General features: G+C 35.8%; 1 protein-coding gene across 1 annotated transcript in view; it reads right to left on the reverse strand.

The window, feature by feature from the left end:
- The window catches only part of LOC134528008 (uncharacterized), a 366,719-nt gene that overhangs the window by 114,283 nt on the left and 234,458 nt on the right, over positions 1-17,978 (reverse strand). Inside the window, exon 2 of the mRNA XM_063361167.1 lies at positions 6,889-6,949. Within this exon, the coding sequence (XP_063217237.1) occupies positions 6,889-6,949 (61 nt within the window). The remainder of the gene's footprint in view (positions 1-6,888; positions 6,950-17,978) is intronic.

Raw genomic sequence — 17,978 nt, forward strand, 5'->3', positions numbered from 1 at the left:
AACATTTTCTCTTGCACAGTTCCAAAGACGCAATTTATGCTTCTGGGCATGGGTTTCTCTGCTTACTCAATATTATCACTGTAACCCAAGATGCGTGTTTATTTTATATTTTTTATAACATAAAAATATAATACACAAAATACTACTTATATTGCCCATTATTATAAACACTTTTAAAAATTACAGTAACACTGACTTTTAAAAGAAAAAATTAATCCAAATAAACGAAGACTCCTTCGTAATTCAAAATAACTGACTCTTCGTAGAAACTAATCCGTATTTCGGCTTCCAAGTTGTATGTTCCCTTCCAAAAAAAATTGCAAAACACACGCGTGGACAAAATAAGAGTGTTCTTGCTGTAGACTTAAGTTAATATACCGAAAATATTCTTCTGGATTAATGTTCAAAGTAAGTGAAATCAGTGTCCATAAATTTACGAAGATCCGTGGATAATTTGTTACCAGGGTGTTTGAAAACTGAAGGTGAAGTTTTTAACATTGAATCTATGTTTAGCAAGACGACTCGGGTTCAAGTCATGAATCGGTATGATTAAATGTTTTTCGCAAATGGTAAGCATGGTGTGCTATATGCCCGCGAATATTCCCCTGGTATTTAGATTCACTCCACCAATGCATTTTGTCAATGATACATTTTCACATCACCTTTAATCGTCACTAGGGACCTTGATATCAACCAAAGTTCAAGCCTTCGATTATTTATTATCACTTATATGGTATAATATAAATATATTTGCCAACAGAGTTGTTATTAAATTTCCTATTGCACATATAAGGGTATTGACGTTATAAAAAAATATATATAATGCGACAAAATAATCTTCTGATCTTTAGAACTGCCGTGAAAACTGTTAAAAGTCATGTTTTTTCCAATAATAAATTTCACACGAATAAACCAAAGTGTATGAAAATGTATAGTTATTTTATATAAACACTGAAAGTCAGTGTCATTGTTTATACAGAGAATAAATACATAATAAAATATTAATGTTACTTTAGGTAAATAATAGGTAAATAACTTTATTTTTTTACTTTTGGTAAAAATGGTTTATGACAAAAAGAGGTTAAAACATATTGAAGAAAAACCCTAATATACGAGAATTCCAACAAATAATGTACATTAAGCTGAATTAATTTTAAAAACTATGACCCAATAATTCAATTGTGACGAGATTGAGAAAATATGTATCTATCACAAAGTGGCATTTAAATTATCCTTGGATGGGGATGAGAAACTAGACTGGGCAGAAGGGTATGGAGCATCAATCACAATATTCCAAGCAGCAGGTTAACTACAAATATAAGTCGTACATTCCGAACACAAGTCATGTGCGCCACGGCGTTGATCCTGCCGCTTTTACTGGCGTATCAATGATTTTGTGGCGCACGCTTTATACCCCTTTACTGCAAGAGTTTCCTCGTGGCAGGAAACTTTACCTATTTTCACCCTACAAAAATTTTTTTTTAGAGATTCATTCTAAGAAATCCCAGTAATGTAGCGGACTTTTCAACGAAGAATCAACCTCAAATAAATGCAAGATTCTTCAAAGTTCCAGTTAACTAGAAATTCTTAGAAACTGCTCAGAGTTCCGTCTTCATAGTTTTGTATTCGGTAGTAAACATGGTAACCAGCTGCTTCGAAGGATGAAGCGTGTTTGCTGTAGACGTAAGAAGTTTTTAAAGTTTTTTTTAATTGTATGAAGTTTTTATTAAAATAAATAACCGTTAATTTGCAACAGCGTGCTCCAGAAATTTTTTAAAAATGTAAAAAAAAAAAAAAAAAAAAAAAAAACTGAGAACAAGTTGCATGAGAGTGAAAAGTTTATAAAACCTTTTTAAAGGTGGATAGTACAAAAATATTTTACGGCTCTGGCCTGTAAGTAATATTATTATCACATTTACTAAAATTCACTTTTCCTAAAAAAAAAATGTTTTGCAAAGCTTTGAACACGTGCCTGGTGGTGTGATCAATGTTTCTAAACGATTCATTCGAATTCGCAAAGGCTTTAACATTTACACGAATGTAGATAAAAGGTTCGGATGAATTTTAATATTCGCATGATAATAATCTTGAAATTTTTAAATGTAACCGAAATATTTAAGTAAAATTACATGTATTAGTAAATTTGCAAATTTGTATGAAAAAGAAACTGCATCACTAAGAAATAGTTTTCGCAGTAAAATTGGGTTCGGTATCTTAACTGGTATTCATACTTGGTGTTGTCCCAGTACATCCAATAGTTAAAGTTATTTGTAAACTATTACCTCAATAGCTTCCCAGTATTAACTGTGCACATTAATAAGCATATGTTAACAAATTTAAGTAATACATATTTAGTAGGAGCAGGCAATCTTCACGAAAAAATCTGCACGCTTTTTAGACTTCAGCAAGGTATACCCACACCAGCGGTTTCTTCCTTGTAATTGGTGGGCTTCTGCGAGAGAAGTCGTTGCCTTAATTGACCGAGCCATTCAAGACGAGTTTGCTCCCACACTGAATAACTTCGATTGGTGCTGTAACACTCTACACGCACCTGGTAGAAACTCACCCAAACACGAATCAGTATTTTAACTTTCAGCTTTTCTTGGAATATTTTCACGAAATATTCAAGCCCTTGGTAATCAGTGTTGGATTTTTTTTAAATTTATAATATTTCCACTGTATAGTTTTCTTTTAATCTTTTTTACCTCGAATATCGAGTCCTTCGAATACTAAGGATTCGGTGATATTTGATGATTTGAGGGTCTAATTGGACTATCCCTGCATATAACTGAAAGGGAGAGAGACAGGGAGATATAACGGATGTGTGAGTTGGCCAGCCTGCGACTAACACGAGCAGCCGCCATGTCGACCGAGCGGCGAGAGGGAAAGGCCTGAACCCGGGCTGGCCCGTGTTTTAAGTGAAAGCTTGGGTTCAGGGGTGGCAGGTGAGGAGAGGGGGTGGAGGGGCAAACAGACGCGGCTGTCGCGATAACAACGGCGGCTCGTCGCGGTGTTTAATCAACTGTCGCGTGCCGGCGCTAATTACGCCGTTCCGGCCGCGTCTCCGGGGGCCGGTCCGGGAGCGGCCGACTGTACAGTCCGGTCCGGAAGGCGACTAAAACCGCGACCCCAGCCCACGCTCCATCTCTACACAGACCGGGAAAAAATTTCGCGGATTTAATTTCTCGAAAGGAAAATTTCTTGACGTGACAACGTCTAATAAATCGAAAAAAGCCCGCTGCACGCACGAAAAAGGATGACTCATTGTCCCGTTACGCACATTGTCCTGTTACGCTTTGTCCCGTTACGCTTATTGTACGCTTGCGCCGCATCTATCTCTCTTCCACTCGATTAGAACAACCATCGATTTGACTTCTTCGAGGCACATTAAACTTGAAACACTCCCATTCGTTTCCTACTTTTCCTATCATCGTCCTATCCTTAACAGAATAACACAGATTGAAAGAAAAATAGAAAACATGTATAAAAGTTATAGTTAAAATAATCTGTTCGTTAAAGTAATAAAGATATTTGAATTAATGAGTGCAAATGAAAGTAAATTTATCAATTAAATTGTAGATTTCATTTCCCTCCATCTTTGTATCCATACAAAATAGTAAAAATTCAATAAAAATGATTCAATTTTATTCATAAAAGTATGCAATAATTTCATCAGTGTTTGGTTATGACGTTGTCACGTTAAACTATCATCCGTAAATCGATTTTACAGACAACCAATTTTTTTAATACTTGTACCTTTGCGCTGATTACGCTATTGGAAAATTGTTTAACTGGAGGAATTTGGGCCAATGAAAGACTACCAACCAAAGAAGCATCCCATCAAAAGCTATCAATTGGGACGTCTCACAAGTCAGCAGCCAATCAGCAGGTGGTGTGTTGGCTCGGGTTAGCCGATGATTGTGGAAACTATCCTAGAAGTCATTGAACCTGCGATTTTTTTTTTCATCCCTGTCCGTCACCAACATTAGCGGGGAAACAATTTCCTGAACAAACTTCAGGCTTCCATCTAGGCTTGACTTAAAAATTACCAATATAAAATCAAGACGTTTAAATGTAATTATTTTGGATTTTTTTTGTAAAAATAGCATCGCTAATTAGACTGCAAAAACGTATGCCTGTACTAGCGATTGTTTCCCTGTAACTGGCAGCCGTCTGCAAAAGAAGCCATTGCTCCATTTGGACGAGCCATTCAGGACAACTTTGCTACTTTACTGGATGTCTATGATTGGTGCGCTGACAGTAGACATGCGCCTGAAATAAAATCAACCAAACACGCTACACACAGCTGCTCTGGTAATCTTTTCGAGAAACGTTCATGGCCCTAATCATTAATCACATACTTTGGCGGGTATCATACTAGTTTATAACTGACTCACGGTCACCAAGAGCGTGCCTAGAGCACTGTGGTCAACTTAACAAAGTGAAACATATGAATAGTTGATTCACGTCTTCTTTGCTACCCAATGAATCCGCGAGATAAACGTGGCTATATTCATATAAAAACAGATTCATAATGTATGTAAAACGAAAAATTTCAAGTGACATAATTAGATTTGCATTATGAAAGCTCATTTCAGACTTTTAATATATATGAACATATGAACCGGAACTATTTCAATTTTCTTCCAAATAACTGAAATTACAGTTGTTAATTAAAACAGTCAAGAACAGCTGATACAAACATAATAAACAAACGTCCGCCATATTGGTAGGTGAAAAAATAAAAACTGTTTCATGTCTGACAGCTATTGCTCCAACTGGATCCTTTAGTATATATGTTCTACACCAGAAACACAGTACGAGACACAGTCAGTCTAATGTACGTATCTCTCCGCCGGCCACTGCACTAGTGTGCCTTCACTCGCCTGCATGTAGTCCTATACATATAAATCAGATAAATTCGCGGTTTCATTTCGCGATATGCTGAAATTCAAATAGTTATACCGCAATGCTGCTTTTGCTATTGGCTCACAAATCATCTGGAGGATTCTGGGCCAATAAGAAAAACTCAACCTAACGAATCACATGCTACTACGTTAGAACGTCACACAAGACAGCATAATGAGTGTATGACATTTACTAGAGTAGGTATACGTGGAACTCTGGAGTCCACCCTAGCCGTCACTGAACTGGCGAATATTTTCGGTCCCCACCGATACATGTACCCTACAGACATACTCACAACATAGCAACAGTAAAATATCTGGCAGGTGAAACCTTAATAATGAACATTGGGAAGCCACAAATTGAATAATATATATATGTACATATATTTTCCAAGTCACTTAACATCTACCTTGTTGAAAACTACATTTAATTTAAGGACTTTTCAACAAAGAATGCACCCGAAATAAACGAAAGGTTTTTGCATACGTCCAATTTTTTTTTGTAATTTCGTATAACTTACACCAGGTAGAGACAAACGAGTTTGGTGTTCGTCTGTAAATAGAGCAAGCATGCATATGAAAGGAAGAAAAGTGGTTTTTTTCTCTCTCTTCTGTAGACAGAAAAAGGATTTTGCTTTGTCTTGTAACTATTCAAACATTATTTTAAAGAGTTTATATACAATGAAAGTGAATGAGGTATTCGTAAATTTACTGGGAAAACACTGTAAAAGGTTTTTGTACTTTTTACCAGGAAAATACTTGGAAACCCTGTTGCCAACGATATCACTTGTAAAACTGCAAGGCAAAGCTTTGTAAAATTGCATATAGTACAAAGCTTTGTAAAATTGCATATAGTACAAAGCCTTGCCTTGCAATTTTACAAGTTATATCGTTGGCAACCGGGGTTATAAGAACTATCCTTGAAAAAGTAAAAAAATAATTAGTGTGTATTCTGTACAGTGTGTGACTTCTTATCATGCGATAATAGTTTCGTCTAAATTTTTTAAAAATTGCATTTGGCACATGCTACTTTTGAACCGATCAGCTTCACACATTCTGGCTTTTGTTAACTTTAAAAATTTTTAACTTGTGATATTTTTTCAATTACTGTGTTATCGAAACATGGGTGTTATTATTAAAACCGTATTTGATCGTAATTTTTTTGAGAATCACCCCAAACTGAACTTCCAGAGTTCGTTGTAACACCTCTATGGTAGGTATACCAACTGTACCGGTTTGATTTCTAGTAAGAATAACCAAAATTAGATACATATTTTCAAACGTTCATGATGTTTTATGCATCAACAATCTTTTCTCATACTCATGCCAGTATCTTTTTGTTGCACTAATCCGTCCTTTATGCCTATTTTAAGTGATTTAATAGAAGAACAACAAAGAAATGCCTCTGCCATCAGGAGCGTACACGGATTTAAATCGGTGGAGGGGGGATTGATTATAACCTCCTTCCCTCCCTTCTGAGTAAGACCCTGACTACCATAATTCATATTTGGTGGTTTTGTGCCTTAACTTAATTTTAGGGTTTTTTATGTTAAATATTTCTTGCTCGTACTCCTTAGATTTTGCTAAAAGACGATCTTTAACAGCGGATCTTAAAGTCAGGATTCTGCTCTTTGTATTGTAACTTCAGCTATAAAGTTTAATTTGATCTACTTAATTGCAGAATTCTGCATAAAATAAAGAATACCCGAGAAATATGTGCTGATATTTGAAATAAATCATAAATGGATTTTGGTAAACACGCTGACTGGACAAAAAATGATTTTCATTCCTGTTTTTTTTCTACTTTAACTGACTGCATTTAAAAGTATTTAAGTAAATTTAAAAACTTATAAAATAATTGTTACCACCCATTTAATGCGTGAGTATGCCTGTATATATGCAACAACTATATAGGTAAGAGCATGTTACTATCTCCCAATAATTTATTGTACTGTAGATTGTCTGTCGCCGCTGTACTCACATGACGTACACTCCCATCACGTGATGGTGGAACGCCACATCCACGCCGACCCCGCCTGTCACTGCAACAATAACATACGGGAACGATCACAAAACGACACACTACAAAACACAACGAAACCCTACACACACTAAGACACACTGACATCAGTACTTTAACGCTTAAAATGCACGTATGTTTGCTAGGGTAATATATTATAAGAGAAAATATCTGAACGTTTTTAAGACTGCAATGAGATTTCTGCCAGCGGTTTCTTTCTTGTAATTAGTGACCATCTTCTAGATCAGCAATTGCCTTATTTGACCAAGAAGTTCAGGGTTGGCTGTGATTTATGTACCAACAGTAAATATGTACCTGGAAGGAACTAAGTCAATCACGAAACACAGACGATGCTACATTATTTTAACTCTAACTTAGTCTCAAAATATTTTGCGCGAAAAATACATACTCCTAATGATTTCATCATGTGATAATAGTCGCGATAATTTTACACTTCAATTGAACTCCGCAAAGAAAAAAATATAATATTCTGTACTTTTACAAAAGATTCCTCTTGAAACCAGTTGCCAATAAATTGTTTGTAATACTACAAGAAAGATATTGTAACTTTGCACAACACATGGCTACGGTTATTATTGCGTATATGAAATACGATTTTCGAGACAATACTGAGTATTTCTTACGAAAATTGGCGCATCTTTTTATATTTCATTGAAGCATATTTTTTTTAGCCCATGGATAATATAATCGCGTATTCAATGACTGTACACTGTTTTATTATGTTCATCAATGTGCGCAGTTAACACTGGAAAGTTATACGGGGAACGGGGTTTACAAATAACTTTAACTATTTGAGGTACTGGGTCTACAAACGGGTAAAAATCTGAGACAAAATATTTCTGCGAAGGCTGTTTTGTAGTTATACATCATGCAAATATAGAAATTCGTGATTATTTGTCGTTTTACATTAAAATTTCTGTTCCATTTACAAAAAAAAAAATTACGATGTTGAATGGAAAGGGAATCCAGGATGAGAGAGTCCATTTTGCTCCAAACGGATTTTTTAAGAAATATATATTTGTTCATCTGTGTTTATGTTTAAAGAACTGAAGCTGTTCTCCTCTACGGCGGGTCACCGAGGAAAGGCCAGCAGGTAGGAGCGTGCTGAATGGACGCGGGCTGCGAACAGCGCAGCAGCGACAGCCGCGGGGCGAAGGTAAAGGACCTTCGCGCCAGGACGTGCTGATGAATGCTGATGGGGCGCAAGCAGACGAGCGCGGCGGTGAGCGTGGACCGGAGACTCGCCACTTGTTTGCGGGGACCCCGCTCACCTTGCCCTTCCCAACTTCATCAACTACTCTCTCTCTCTCTCTCTCTCGTTTCTCTTTCATTATCACGCCCGTCCTCTGTTCCTCTCCGGTCTTCACGCTGCGCTGGGGCCATTTGACTCTCTCTCTCTCTCTCTCTTCAAACACGCAAATCTCTGCGCTTACGTCACGAGCTACACAGGTAAAAAAAAAAACCTTTTACGTGGACTCGGCTTTGCTCCGGTGTATACGGTTCGCCGAGTGCTTTTTGCCTTACTAAATGTTTGAAACAGGATGCGTGTGGCTTTTATAACACAACGCGATATTCTGTTAATGCAAAGAATGAACTTTGGCCACATGTTTAGCTTTCTCTGACATGAGCACACCACCCGCCACTGAAAGAACGATTTTTTACAACAATTACTGCAGAACATATAATACAGGTAAATGGTAATTTCACGTTGTAAAAAAATTCTAGTTGTCGGTTTTATTATCATTCCGAATGTTTTTTTGGTGTGCTGAATTCTAATACGGAGTTATCCAACAAAATTTCCTGGTGTATTTTGAGATATTCACAAAAAATCGCAAAACTTTCGTACCTATTTTTTTTTTTTCGTATTTCTCTTATAACTTCAACAGTATATAATGGTTGTGAACAACTTACTCTTACCTTTTTTAAAGAAGACTAAATGTTTCACAATTTGAGTTCAACTGCAGCTCTGTACGTCCAATAGTTCTCGAGATACAGCACTTCAAATTATTGGTAATTTTTTTTTTCAAAAAGTGAAATTTTAGGTTTTGTGTCACATTTTTAGCCATATATTGGAGAACATTCTGATTATAAGACAAAAATGGCTAAATTTAAGTTATAGAAAATTTATTTAGTTTTAATTATAGCACAAAACTATGCCTATAGACCCAATAATTGATTCATAATGGGAATGATATCAAAAATCGAGAAAAATTGGATTTTGGGATGATTTGATCTAAATCCTTTTAATTACTAGAAAAATGTCGCTTTTGTTTACTAAATATTTATATTTGTGTTTCACATGAGAGAATATAATTATAGTGAAAAAAAATCATTATTTACATATTAACGTAGATAAAAAAGAGAGGGAGTCTTTATTACTTGCCAGAGATGTGTAACATCTTATCTAGGTAACGAGCAAATACACAAATAATGCGTAACTCAACCAAGAAATTGTGCCGAATCAGTGCTACTTTAGGCACGATTTTTTTTATTTTCTTAGTTTTACAAAATTTTAAATTTTTTTATAACTTCAATTTTCCTCCTTCGCCCGCTGCTTTCGCCCCCATCCAAACTTGTTCGGTCGAGTGTACCGGCAGGTTAGCTTGTTGAGCAGTATAGTGCTCTCACCGCCGTTTCCCACCAAATTTGCTGGGTCTAGCCGACTACAGGGCTATCATCAGCAACGGTATCCACTGGCCGTCGCGTCTCGTCACGAGTTTAGCGCTACGCGTGACGAAAGTAGCCGCCCTAAGCTTCCCATGGTCACCTCCACCCCTTCTCGGAGGTGTGCTGAAGTTTGCGGTCTCTAACACGTTTTGGTGTCCTTTTTTCAAGCTCCGCCGTACGTCCCGACGGCGACGTCTGGCCGGCGAAGTCTCCCAGGGCAGGTCATTCACCGGACATACCCCCCACCCCTCCCTGGTCCACAGCGGTCATCGGCCAGCCGCGGCAGTGACCAACCTCAAGGCCAAAATCCCCCCCACTTGCAAAATGGCGGCCACCAAGTGCCGCGATGGTCTCTGCGAGACTCCGATCTGCATGCCCACGCCATCTAGCGGCGAAAGGACGAACCAGCTGAGAGCGAGAGTGTACTACTGACCACCCTATCCCCACCAGGAGAAACAGTCGACCTCACACTCAGTTGATAGGTCGCCGGAGCCCTTTTTTTTCTTTCGGAACCATTCGGGTTCCCTTCGGGTTTTCCGAAGCCCCTCCTCTGGACAGGCGACCAAAGACAGCTTTAATTAGGCGAGCCGGCGCCATTTTTGAGGATTCGGCAGGCAGCACGCGGTAAGGGCGGATCTCTCTTTGCAGCCCGAGACAACGCGCTTCTGAAAAGTCGTGAACGGCTTTCTCTAAAGCATGTAGTTGGTTATCGACAAGGCCATGTGCCTTAGCACTCAATTTTTAATTTTTTTTTGCTGCCCGAAATATTTTATTTTTTGAAATAGTTTTTTGTCTTTACTTATTATTCTTCATGGCGACAGCAATCTTCCGCGTCGCGCATCACCTGGCCATCTCCAGGGACCGACCTGATCTACTCTACCCCGCAGCTTAGGCGGGGATCAAGAACTAGGATGAGAGATTCCGCTCCAAATTCAACTCCCATGCAGTTCATTGAGTTAGTTCACCGAAATTCACCGCCTCCTGCAATCGGACAATTTCTCAAGAGTTCCAGCTTTCAACATATTTCTCTCTGAGTGGAAAAAACCATAAAATAATTTATAATTCTGAACAACCAGTTTCAGGACACCTTTATTCATTTAACGAGTAAATGTAATTTTTTTTATAATTTGTCTTATGAAGAGCCTGCGCGCTCAATATTCAATGACCTGTAAAGTTAAGAAACCAAATGACCTTAAATTCAGTCAAATATAACCATGGTTACCTATTATAATATCTCGCCCCGGGGCCTCCCATTTGGTTTATTGTTTAACAATATTTAATGTATTAAGTATAGCAAATAAGGTCAACAATTTTCTTGGTATTTTGTTTCGGCTGTAATGCCATGGGTTATCTTCAGTAGAATAAGGTTTGTAAAGTAGAAATGACAGCAACAAAATCAGTAAGTAAATGCCAATGTAAACCAAACCAGATCTTATTAATTTCTTATCCTTGATCACGATCCACATTAACCTTACCAAGTTTTAAGGAGGTTAATCATAAATTTTGTTGTGCGTGCGCTGTGCCCCTATGGGTAATGTGTTTAGTACTGTTTCTGCCTGGCGCTTCCACGGCCAATCTATATTTGTTCTTTAGACGAACTTTCATATTGAGCGCAGCAGCACGTTACAAAATTTAATGCAAAATTCTATAAAATAGTGCCGAGCGTAAGATAAATATGCCATTTGTGTTTTCAGCTAAATTTTTGGAAGCAAACGACACATAGTTTCCACACCACCGCTAGGATTCGCTGAAAGAGATGCTACGTTTGTTATTGCATGATTTTATTAGCAGACTGAAATGTTAAACTATATAATGGAATGGCTCCGACAAAAGCGAAAAAAAACTTTAAAAAATACTAAATCCCGGCTTTGGACGTGATTTTTTGTTACAGAATATTATTTGAATACTGTTCATATTGTTAAAATTCATTAAACTGTTAATAGTATGAACTTTATCTTTGCCTTTGTGAAATACGGTTTGTGCCATCCGCCACAGATGGCAGGTCAGAGGTTACACATTTCCGTTCATGCTACTTCCGTTCCATTCTAGAAATTACTCCTACAATTTACCGTGTACCGAGAGCTAAGATGTTACACGTCAAAAACTTCGTTTAACGAGGTATTGTTCGACCGCACTTGAGTACAGAAAGGCCCTGCATTCCATAAGGCATCGTCAGTGGTTCTGTCTTTGGAAAATCTGTAAGAAAGGAATGTCAAAAAAGGATGAGATTTTTGAAATTTAAGGGTTGATTGCAGGTGCAACTGGTACACGGTTTATTAAATTGACCTTGAGCAGGTGGCTGATGTTTGTCATATAGATATTCTTCCTCTTCGAGATCATAGCGATGCACATTGCTGCAAAATGCTTCGCACGGCTCACGCATGTTAGAGCAGTACAGCCCAGCCTTCTTGCACCTGCACATTGCCGTTGCACACCCTTTTTCCACTTGCGTGCCTCCAGTTGAAGGAGCTTGTCAGATGCAACGGGCTGGTTAAAAGTAATGGGCTGTAGACCGTTGCTTGTACTCCTCCACCAAAATTTTTTCGGTTCATGAAACTGGCTGGCCCATCTAGAGCTGCACTTGCACATAAACGCCCGGAAAATGATGGTGTGTTGCAGCTCTGGTTGGGGGGAGAATGGCGTTTTTGAAGTTAATTTATAAGCTGCAGACTGATGCCATTTATACCGCAGCTCATCTAGAGGCCCTTTCACTGTACAAGACAACCATAAATTTCTCGTCGTTGATGACATAAATCCAGGTTAATGTTAGGTTACCCTAGTTGTTTCACAATACATAACCACATTTGGCTCCCAAAATCGCGGTATTGACTAATGTAAATGCCTATCTAACGCAATGCATACAAACTGGATTATTTTTAATTGGTAGCTATTAATACCGCAAATACAAAAATATGAATGTACAAATAACTATTGCCTTTAAAGAATAAACTGTTACATTCAAACATACACGGGCACACAAAAATTACACAACATAAATATTAATATTTTAACATAAACGTTTACCGAGGTCTCACGATGCATTAACATTTTAGGCGCTACACATAATTATATAGTTAAGTAACCTATTTCATAATTTTAAGTACATAAATTAGACTGGCATGTGCAAAACAAAGATTCTTAGACGAGTGCGTTTTAAAAAATTAAGCACTCTAATATGATAAGTGTAACATTTGTTGATTTACACCTTTATAAAAAAAACATTTGTAAAATTGTTTCCTCTGCATTAAAATGTTGTACGAGTCATAAAAAGCACATGAGAAAGTAAAATTACCATTTGTTCACAAGTCAAATTATTAAAAATTAATTATAATTTAGCACTGAATGTGACTGACATTCGGACGTTTGTACAAACAAATCGTTTGTGTTCAATAAGTTCAATTGTCCCCACTTCCTCAAGAACGACCACCTGGCGTGTACACGAAAGAATGAGTTGAAGGACACATCAGGAGTTCAACCCACACTTTCTTTTTCCATAATTTGTACTACTCCTTATAAGACTATATTAATACATTAAAATAATTAATAGATTATTATTTTAAATGCTTATTATAATATACTATAGTATTAAAATAATATATATTATAATATAATTTTATATAATATGACTATAATAGGCCCACGAAACTATGAAAAAAGGTCTACATTTTTGGAAACATTTCAAGTCATGAAAATGGTTTAGATCAAATCATTCCTAAATCCTATGAGTCAACTGTTGGGTCTACAGGCATCGTTATTGCTACAATTAAAGCTATATAGATTTGCTACACCTTCACTCATGACAATTTTTATCGTAGGATCAGTTTGTTTCCCATGTATGGCTCAAAATGTGATTCAAAACTAAAAATTTCACTTTTTGGAAAAAAATAACCAGTTTTTGAATTATGGAGTTACTATGAACTATGAAGTCAAGCTCAACTTGTGGCAATTAAGTCTTCTTTAAAAATGGTAACAATACGTTTTTCGGTACCACATATACTGTTGAAATTATAAGCGAAAAACCAATAAAAGTTCGGAAATTTCGCTGTTTTTTTAAATGTCAAAACGTAACCGGAAATTTTGGCTGGATAACTCCAAATTCGAGTTCAACGTCCCAAAAAACATAGGAAATGAAAATAAAAACGACTATTGAATTTTTTGCAACGAGAGGACATTTTTTGACACCGTTTGCCTGGGATATTAGAATACCGCAAAAAATAATTATTGTTAAACTGTAAACATAGCACTGATTAAAATTGCAACTGGTTCAAGTTTTTGTGATTTTCGGTGCAATGATCAAGACCAGATTCTTGAATGCTAGAATTTTTTTCGTGAATATACCCACATAATTAATAAATTATTAAAGGGTTTTATTACAAATCTATCTCAAACACTGTGGATTCCGAGTTTTTCTGCTTATTTAAAGTATGTTATTTCTGTATTTAATACTGTTCATAATTAATAAAACAATTACATCATTACAAACATAGGAAATTTCTTGTTGGCATGGGAGTTTATTATACCTCATCCTAAGACGAAAATCCATTTCAATCCAACGTATTTATAGAACAAACTGGCAATTTAAGTGTTCAGCACAATACAATTGCACATAGGAAACTATTTAATTTGTTCCACGTTCCAAGGTAATTTTTCTTAGTAGCTTTTTTTTAACTTTTTTCTGTTAAAATTTACTGCGGTAGTCTCGGGTTCTAAATGCAGTATTTAATAGCTTCTGAAAGAAGTATTCTGGCAAAGAACCAGGCTCGAACTGGCCACATTCCCAAAGAACGTCTCTTCCTACCTTCCCGTTGATATCATTTCCATCTGCGGGAGGAAATAAAAGATTGAATTAAAAAAGTGGTCCGTTGAGCACAACGAGAGAGCTGTCCGCAGTATAAAACTTACGACCCCTTTTTGCAAGGGTGGAAAGTTTCGACGGAAAACGAGTAATAAGCGTGATGATATAAAGTGAAGTAAAAAAAAAGGTGTGAGCATAATTTGAGGTTTCTTGGCTCGTTGTTCTAGCAGGGTTCATGACGTTCCGGTCGACATTGCGGTCGCCATCTTCAGGATAGCAGACTCCTACTCAGTGTCGAGGAAGTTCTATTGCTTTAAAGTCCTTTCGCCTGAGATTGGTGTGTTTCCTCACTGGTTGCAGCTGTGGGCCAATCAAAGGTTCCTTTACTTCTGTTTTGTTGGTTGGTTTGGCCTATTGGAGACGGACTTCTTTTATTGGTTGGAGCTGCTGGCCAATCACTGTTCTCTTCTCGTCTGGTTGCTTAGGCTACCTGGGACACTATCTGAGAAACTTTCGTTGTTTAATGGTTAACAAGATCTGTTAATGCTTTATTTAGATTAACTAAGTTTCGACAACTGTGACGAAGGCTATTTAAAGAGAGGATTATTAACAAATAATCAATTCCTAACTGTGAAAAATGACACAAACTCATCAGAGCTTAGTCTGGATTGAAATACGATGATTCTTAATCCTAATTTTGCCGGTAAAAAAGCATGAACGTTGGGGTTCATCTATTTTTATTTGCATTTATTAAAGCTTGTCGTTGGAAAGATTATTGAAATGTTTCACCTCGTGAAGCTTTAACCACGACGTTCATTTAAAACAGGTTCACTGAAAATAAAAAGAAGGTTGTGTTTTTTAACGAGTGGAATCTCGAGAGCTACCCCTTTAAGCTAAAACGCAATATTTAAAATTATTTTAAATAACCAAACAAGTGTATTAATAGGGCTGTTAGATGGTTTCGATAATCAATGGAATTTTAGTGTGTCTAATTAGTAAGTCAAAACTTCAGTACAGTGCTTAAGGTAAAAGGTTGGACATTATTTGAATTAAAATAATTAGACAAAATTTTAGGCGACAAATGGCAAAGAGCAAATACAAGCGCCAATCATTCTCAGGAACCTATGACAATCCTTTTGTCATTTCAAAACATTGGTTGAAAAAAAGTAAAAATAAGACTTTATAAAATTTGTATGGAAAGAAATAAAAATGAGACCACTTTATCTTAAGATTTATCCGGGCTTTGTTTTTATTTACAACCCACGTAATTTACATTAATTTTTAAACTCGACAGATCTCCCTGGCTATCTAACGCTGTTATTAGGTCTAATATTAATTTAAAAGCTGCAAAACCCCTGGAAGAAAATAATTCTTATTTTTAATAAGACAGCTCCAAATGTCGAAACTTATATTTTACAACATCTATACGTGTCCGCAGTTACTGTACATTCTCTACATTCTCAAAGCCTTGAGACGCAGAAAATATGATGGATTAGGAGTTTGATGGAAGAAATTTTAGATGAAATGTATCTTGCCCTTAAAGATAATAAGAACATTTCTATGCAGGAATATTAACTTTTTGAGCAGAAATATTTATAAATAAATGAAACTTCCATACCATCCACGTACTCTATAAATCAATGTTTATTTTTGTTTACTTTAAAATTTTTTTTTAAATATTTTGTCCAAAGTAAATTTAATGTAACACCCATTACTGCAAGGGTTGGAGATAAAAAGGGTTAAAAAAATTACTTTTTTAATAGATATATTATCAAATTATTCCTAATTTATTTATAAAACTCACCAACTATTTCTAAACCCTTTGGCTGAAACAATTTTCTATGAAACAAACTATTACCATAAAAACATGGATTGAAATAAAAATAAATAAAACTTTCTTACTATCAAGTTTGTTCGAATTTATGTTTAACTATCTTCATATTATCTGAAGCCTTGTTCAAAAAAACTTTATACGACCACCTATTTGTGCAAAAAGTGTTTTAATGTAAAATAAATTGCATAACTACTTCAGTATGCATTATATGAAATTCTTAAGCTATTCAACGCTGGATGCATTGCGTTGAAAACATTCAATATATTTTCGCTGCATAGAATATGAGAAATTGTTTAATCGATTATTTTGGAATATGAATATTTATGGGATGTTATGTACATTGAGTTCTTAAAATATTCCAGGAGTTTAAAGAATTTCCAAAAAATTTCCAGAAATATAGAAGGGATTTTTTTGTTTAAATCGCCCCAATAGATTTTCACAAAATATTATGAGTCTTTTCAGTCAGCAAAGATAATTTATGTTGAAAGATGTTTGTAATAGGTTTATTACTAAAAAACCCTTTAAAATTTAAAATGTAAGTTTTTAGAACTAGCAAATCATTTAACTATTTTGAGTCATTTTCGAAAAATTATGCGACATTTTTCTCTCTTTTTTCATCTTATCGAGAAAATTTACTTTACTCGGCAAATGGCACATTGACTGTCACTATAGGAATTATTTTGCATGCAAACTAATTGGAAATAATAACCAAAATATCAACCTAGGTAGTTATTAAAAAATTAAATAATTCTTTTACTTACACCTAATCGATTCTAATTTATTATTTTTAATGCTATAGCATTTTCATTGCCACCATGATGTTTTTTTTGGTTCATTTCAGATATCCATACTTAAATATTTTGAAAATGGGAATAAATAGCAAAGTTGTTTGAATTATACAGTCTTTTTTTTAAATACAGAAATATAATTTCTAGCGTGTAACCTATACTACACTATCACGCAAAAAATTTTGACACGAATATTTGCTTGAATATTTACAAATAGAAGAAAATGTTTGACAAAAATATATTATAAAATAAAAGTTCAAATAAAAAGAATAATCTGCAATGCTTACATTGTAAAATATCTGCACGAATTTCAATAGATACATATAACAAAAAAAAAAAAAAAACCGTGAAAAATTGAAGAATCCAAAATGAAGGGCAGGATAACACTCGCCATGGTTAATGTTTTTTGATATATTAAAATATTTATAACTAAACAATCAATAGCTACTGTTGGAATTCAAGGAATAAAGTTCTAGTGGTAAAAAAACATAATTAGGCAAAACAATTAAATAATGGATATCTATTTGACTAAATTATTAGAAAAAAGGGTAAAATATAGCAAACTTTGGGAACAAAGTTTTTTACATAAAACAAAATTGTATGCTTATATACATAGATCCAAAGAAATGGTTCGTCACAATAAATTAACAGCATGCAAAAAAATAACCTTAGTTGGCCTTTTTACACTTAAGTATTGGTGTCATTTACACGATTCAATATTTGTGTATCGTTTAGTGCCGTATAGAACTAGCAGAGGCGGCAAAATAGCTGCCACTACATCGGACGCCTGTCTGTTGAAACAAGCGAGCATCGTGGCGCCGCCATCTCTCCGCGCGATCGCCTGGTCCATTAGGTCGCGAGACTAGACGGCGTCGTCATCATCCCTGTCCGTCTCTTCTCCGCCCTTTATTCCAAACCTTCTTTTGTTCCCTTCGCGCATCAAATA

Source organism: Bacillus rossius, chromosome 1 (genome assembly GCF_032445375.1).
Source record: "Bacillus rossius redtenbacheri isolate Brsri chromosome 1, Brsri_v3, whole genome shotgun sequence".
Classification (NCBI taxonomy): Eukaryota; Metazoa; Arthropoda; class Insecta; order Phasmatodea; family Bacillidae; genus Bacillus; species Bacillus rossius.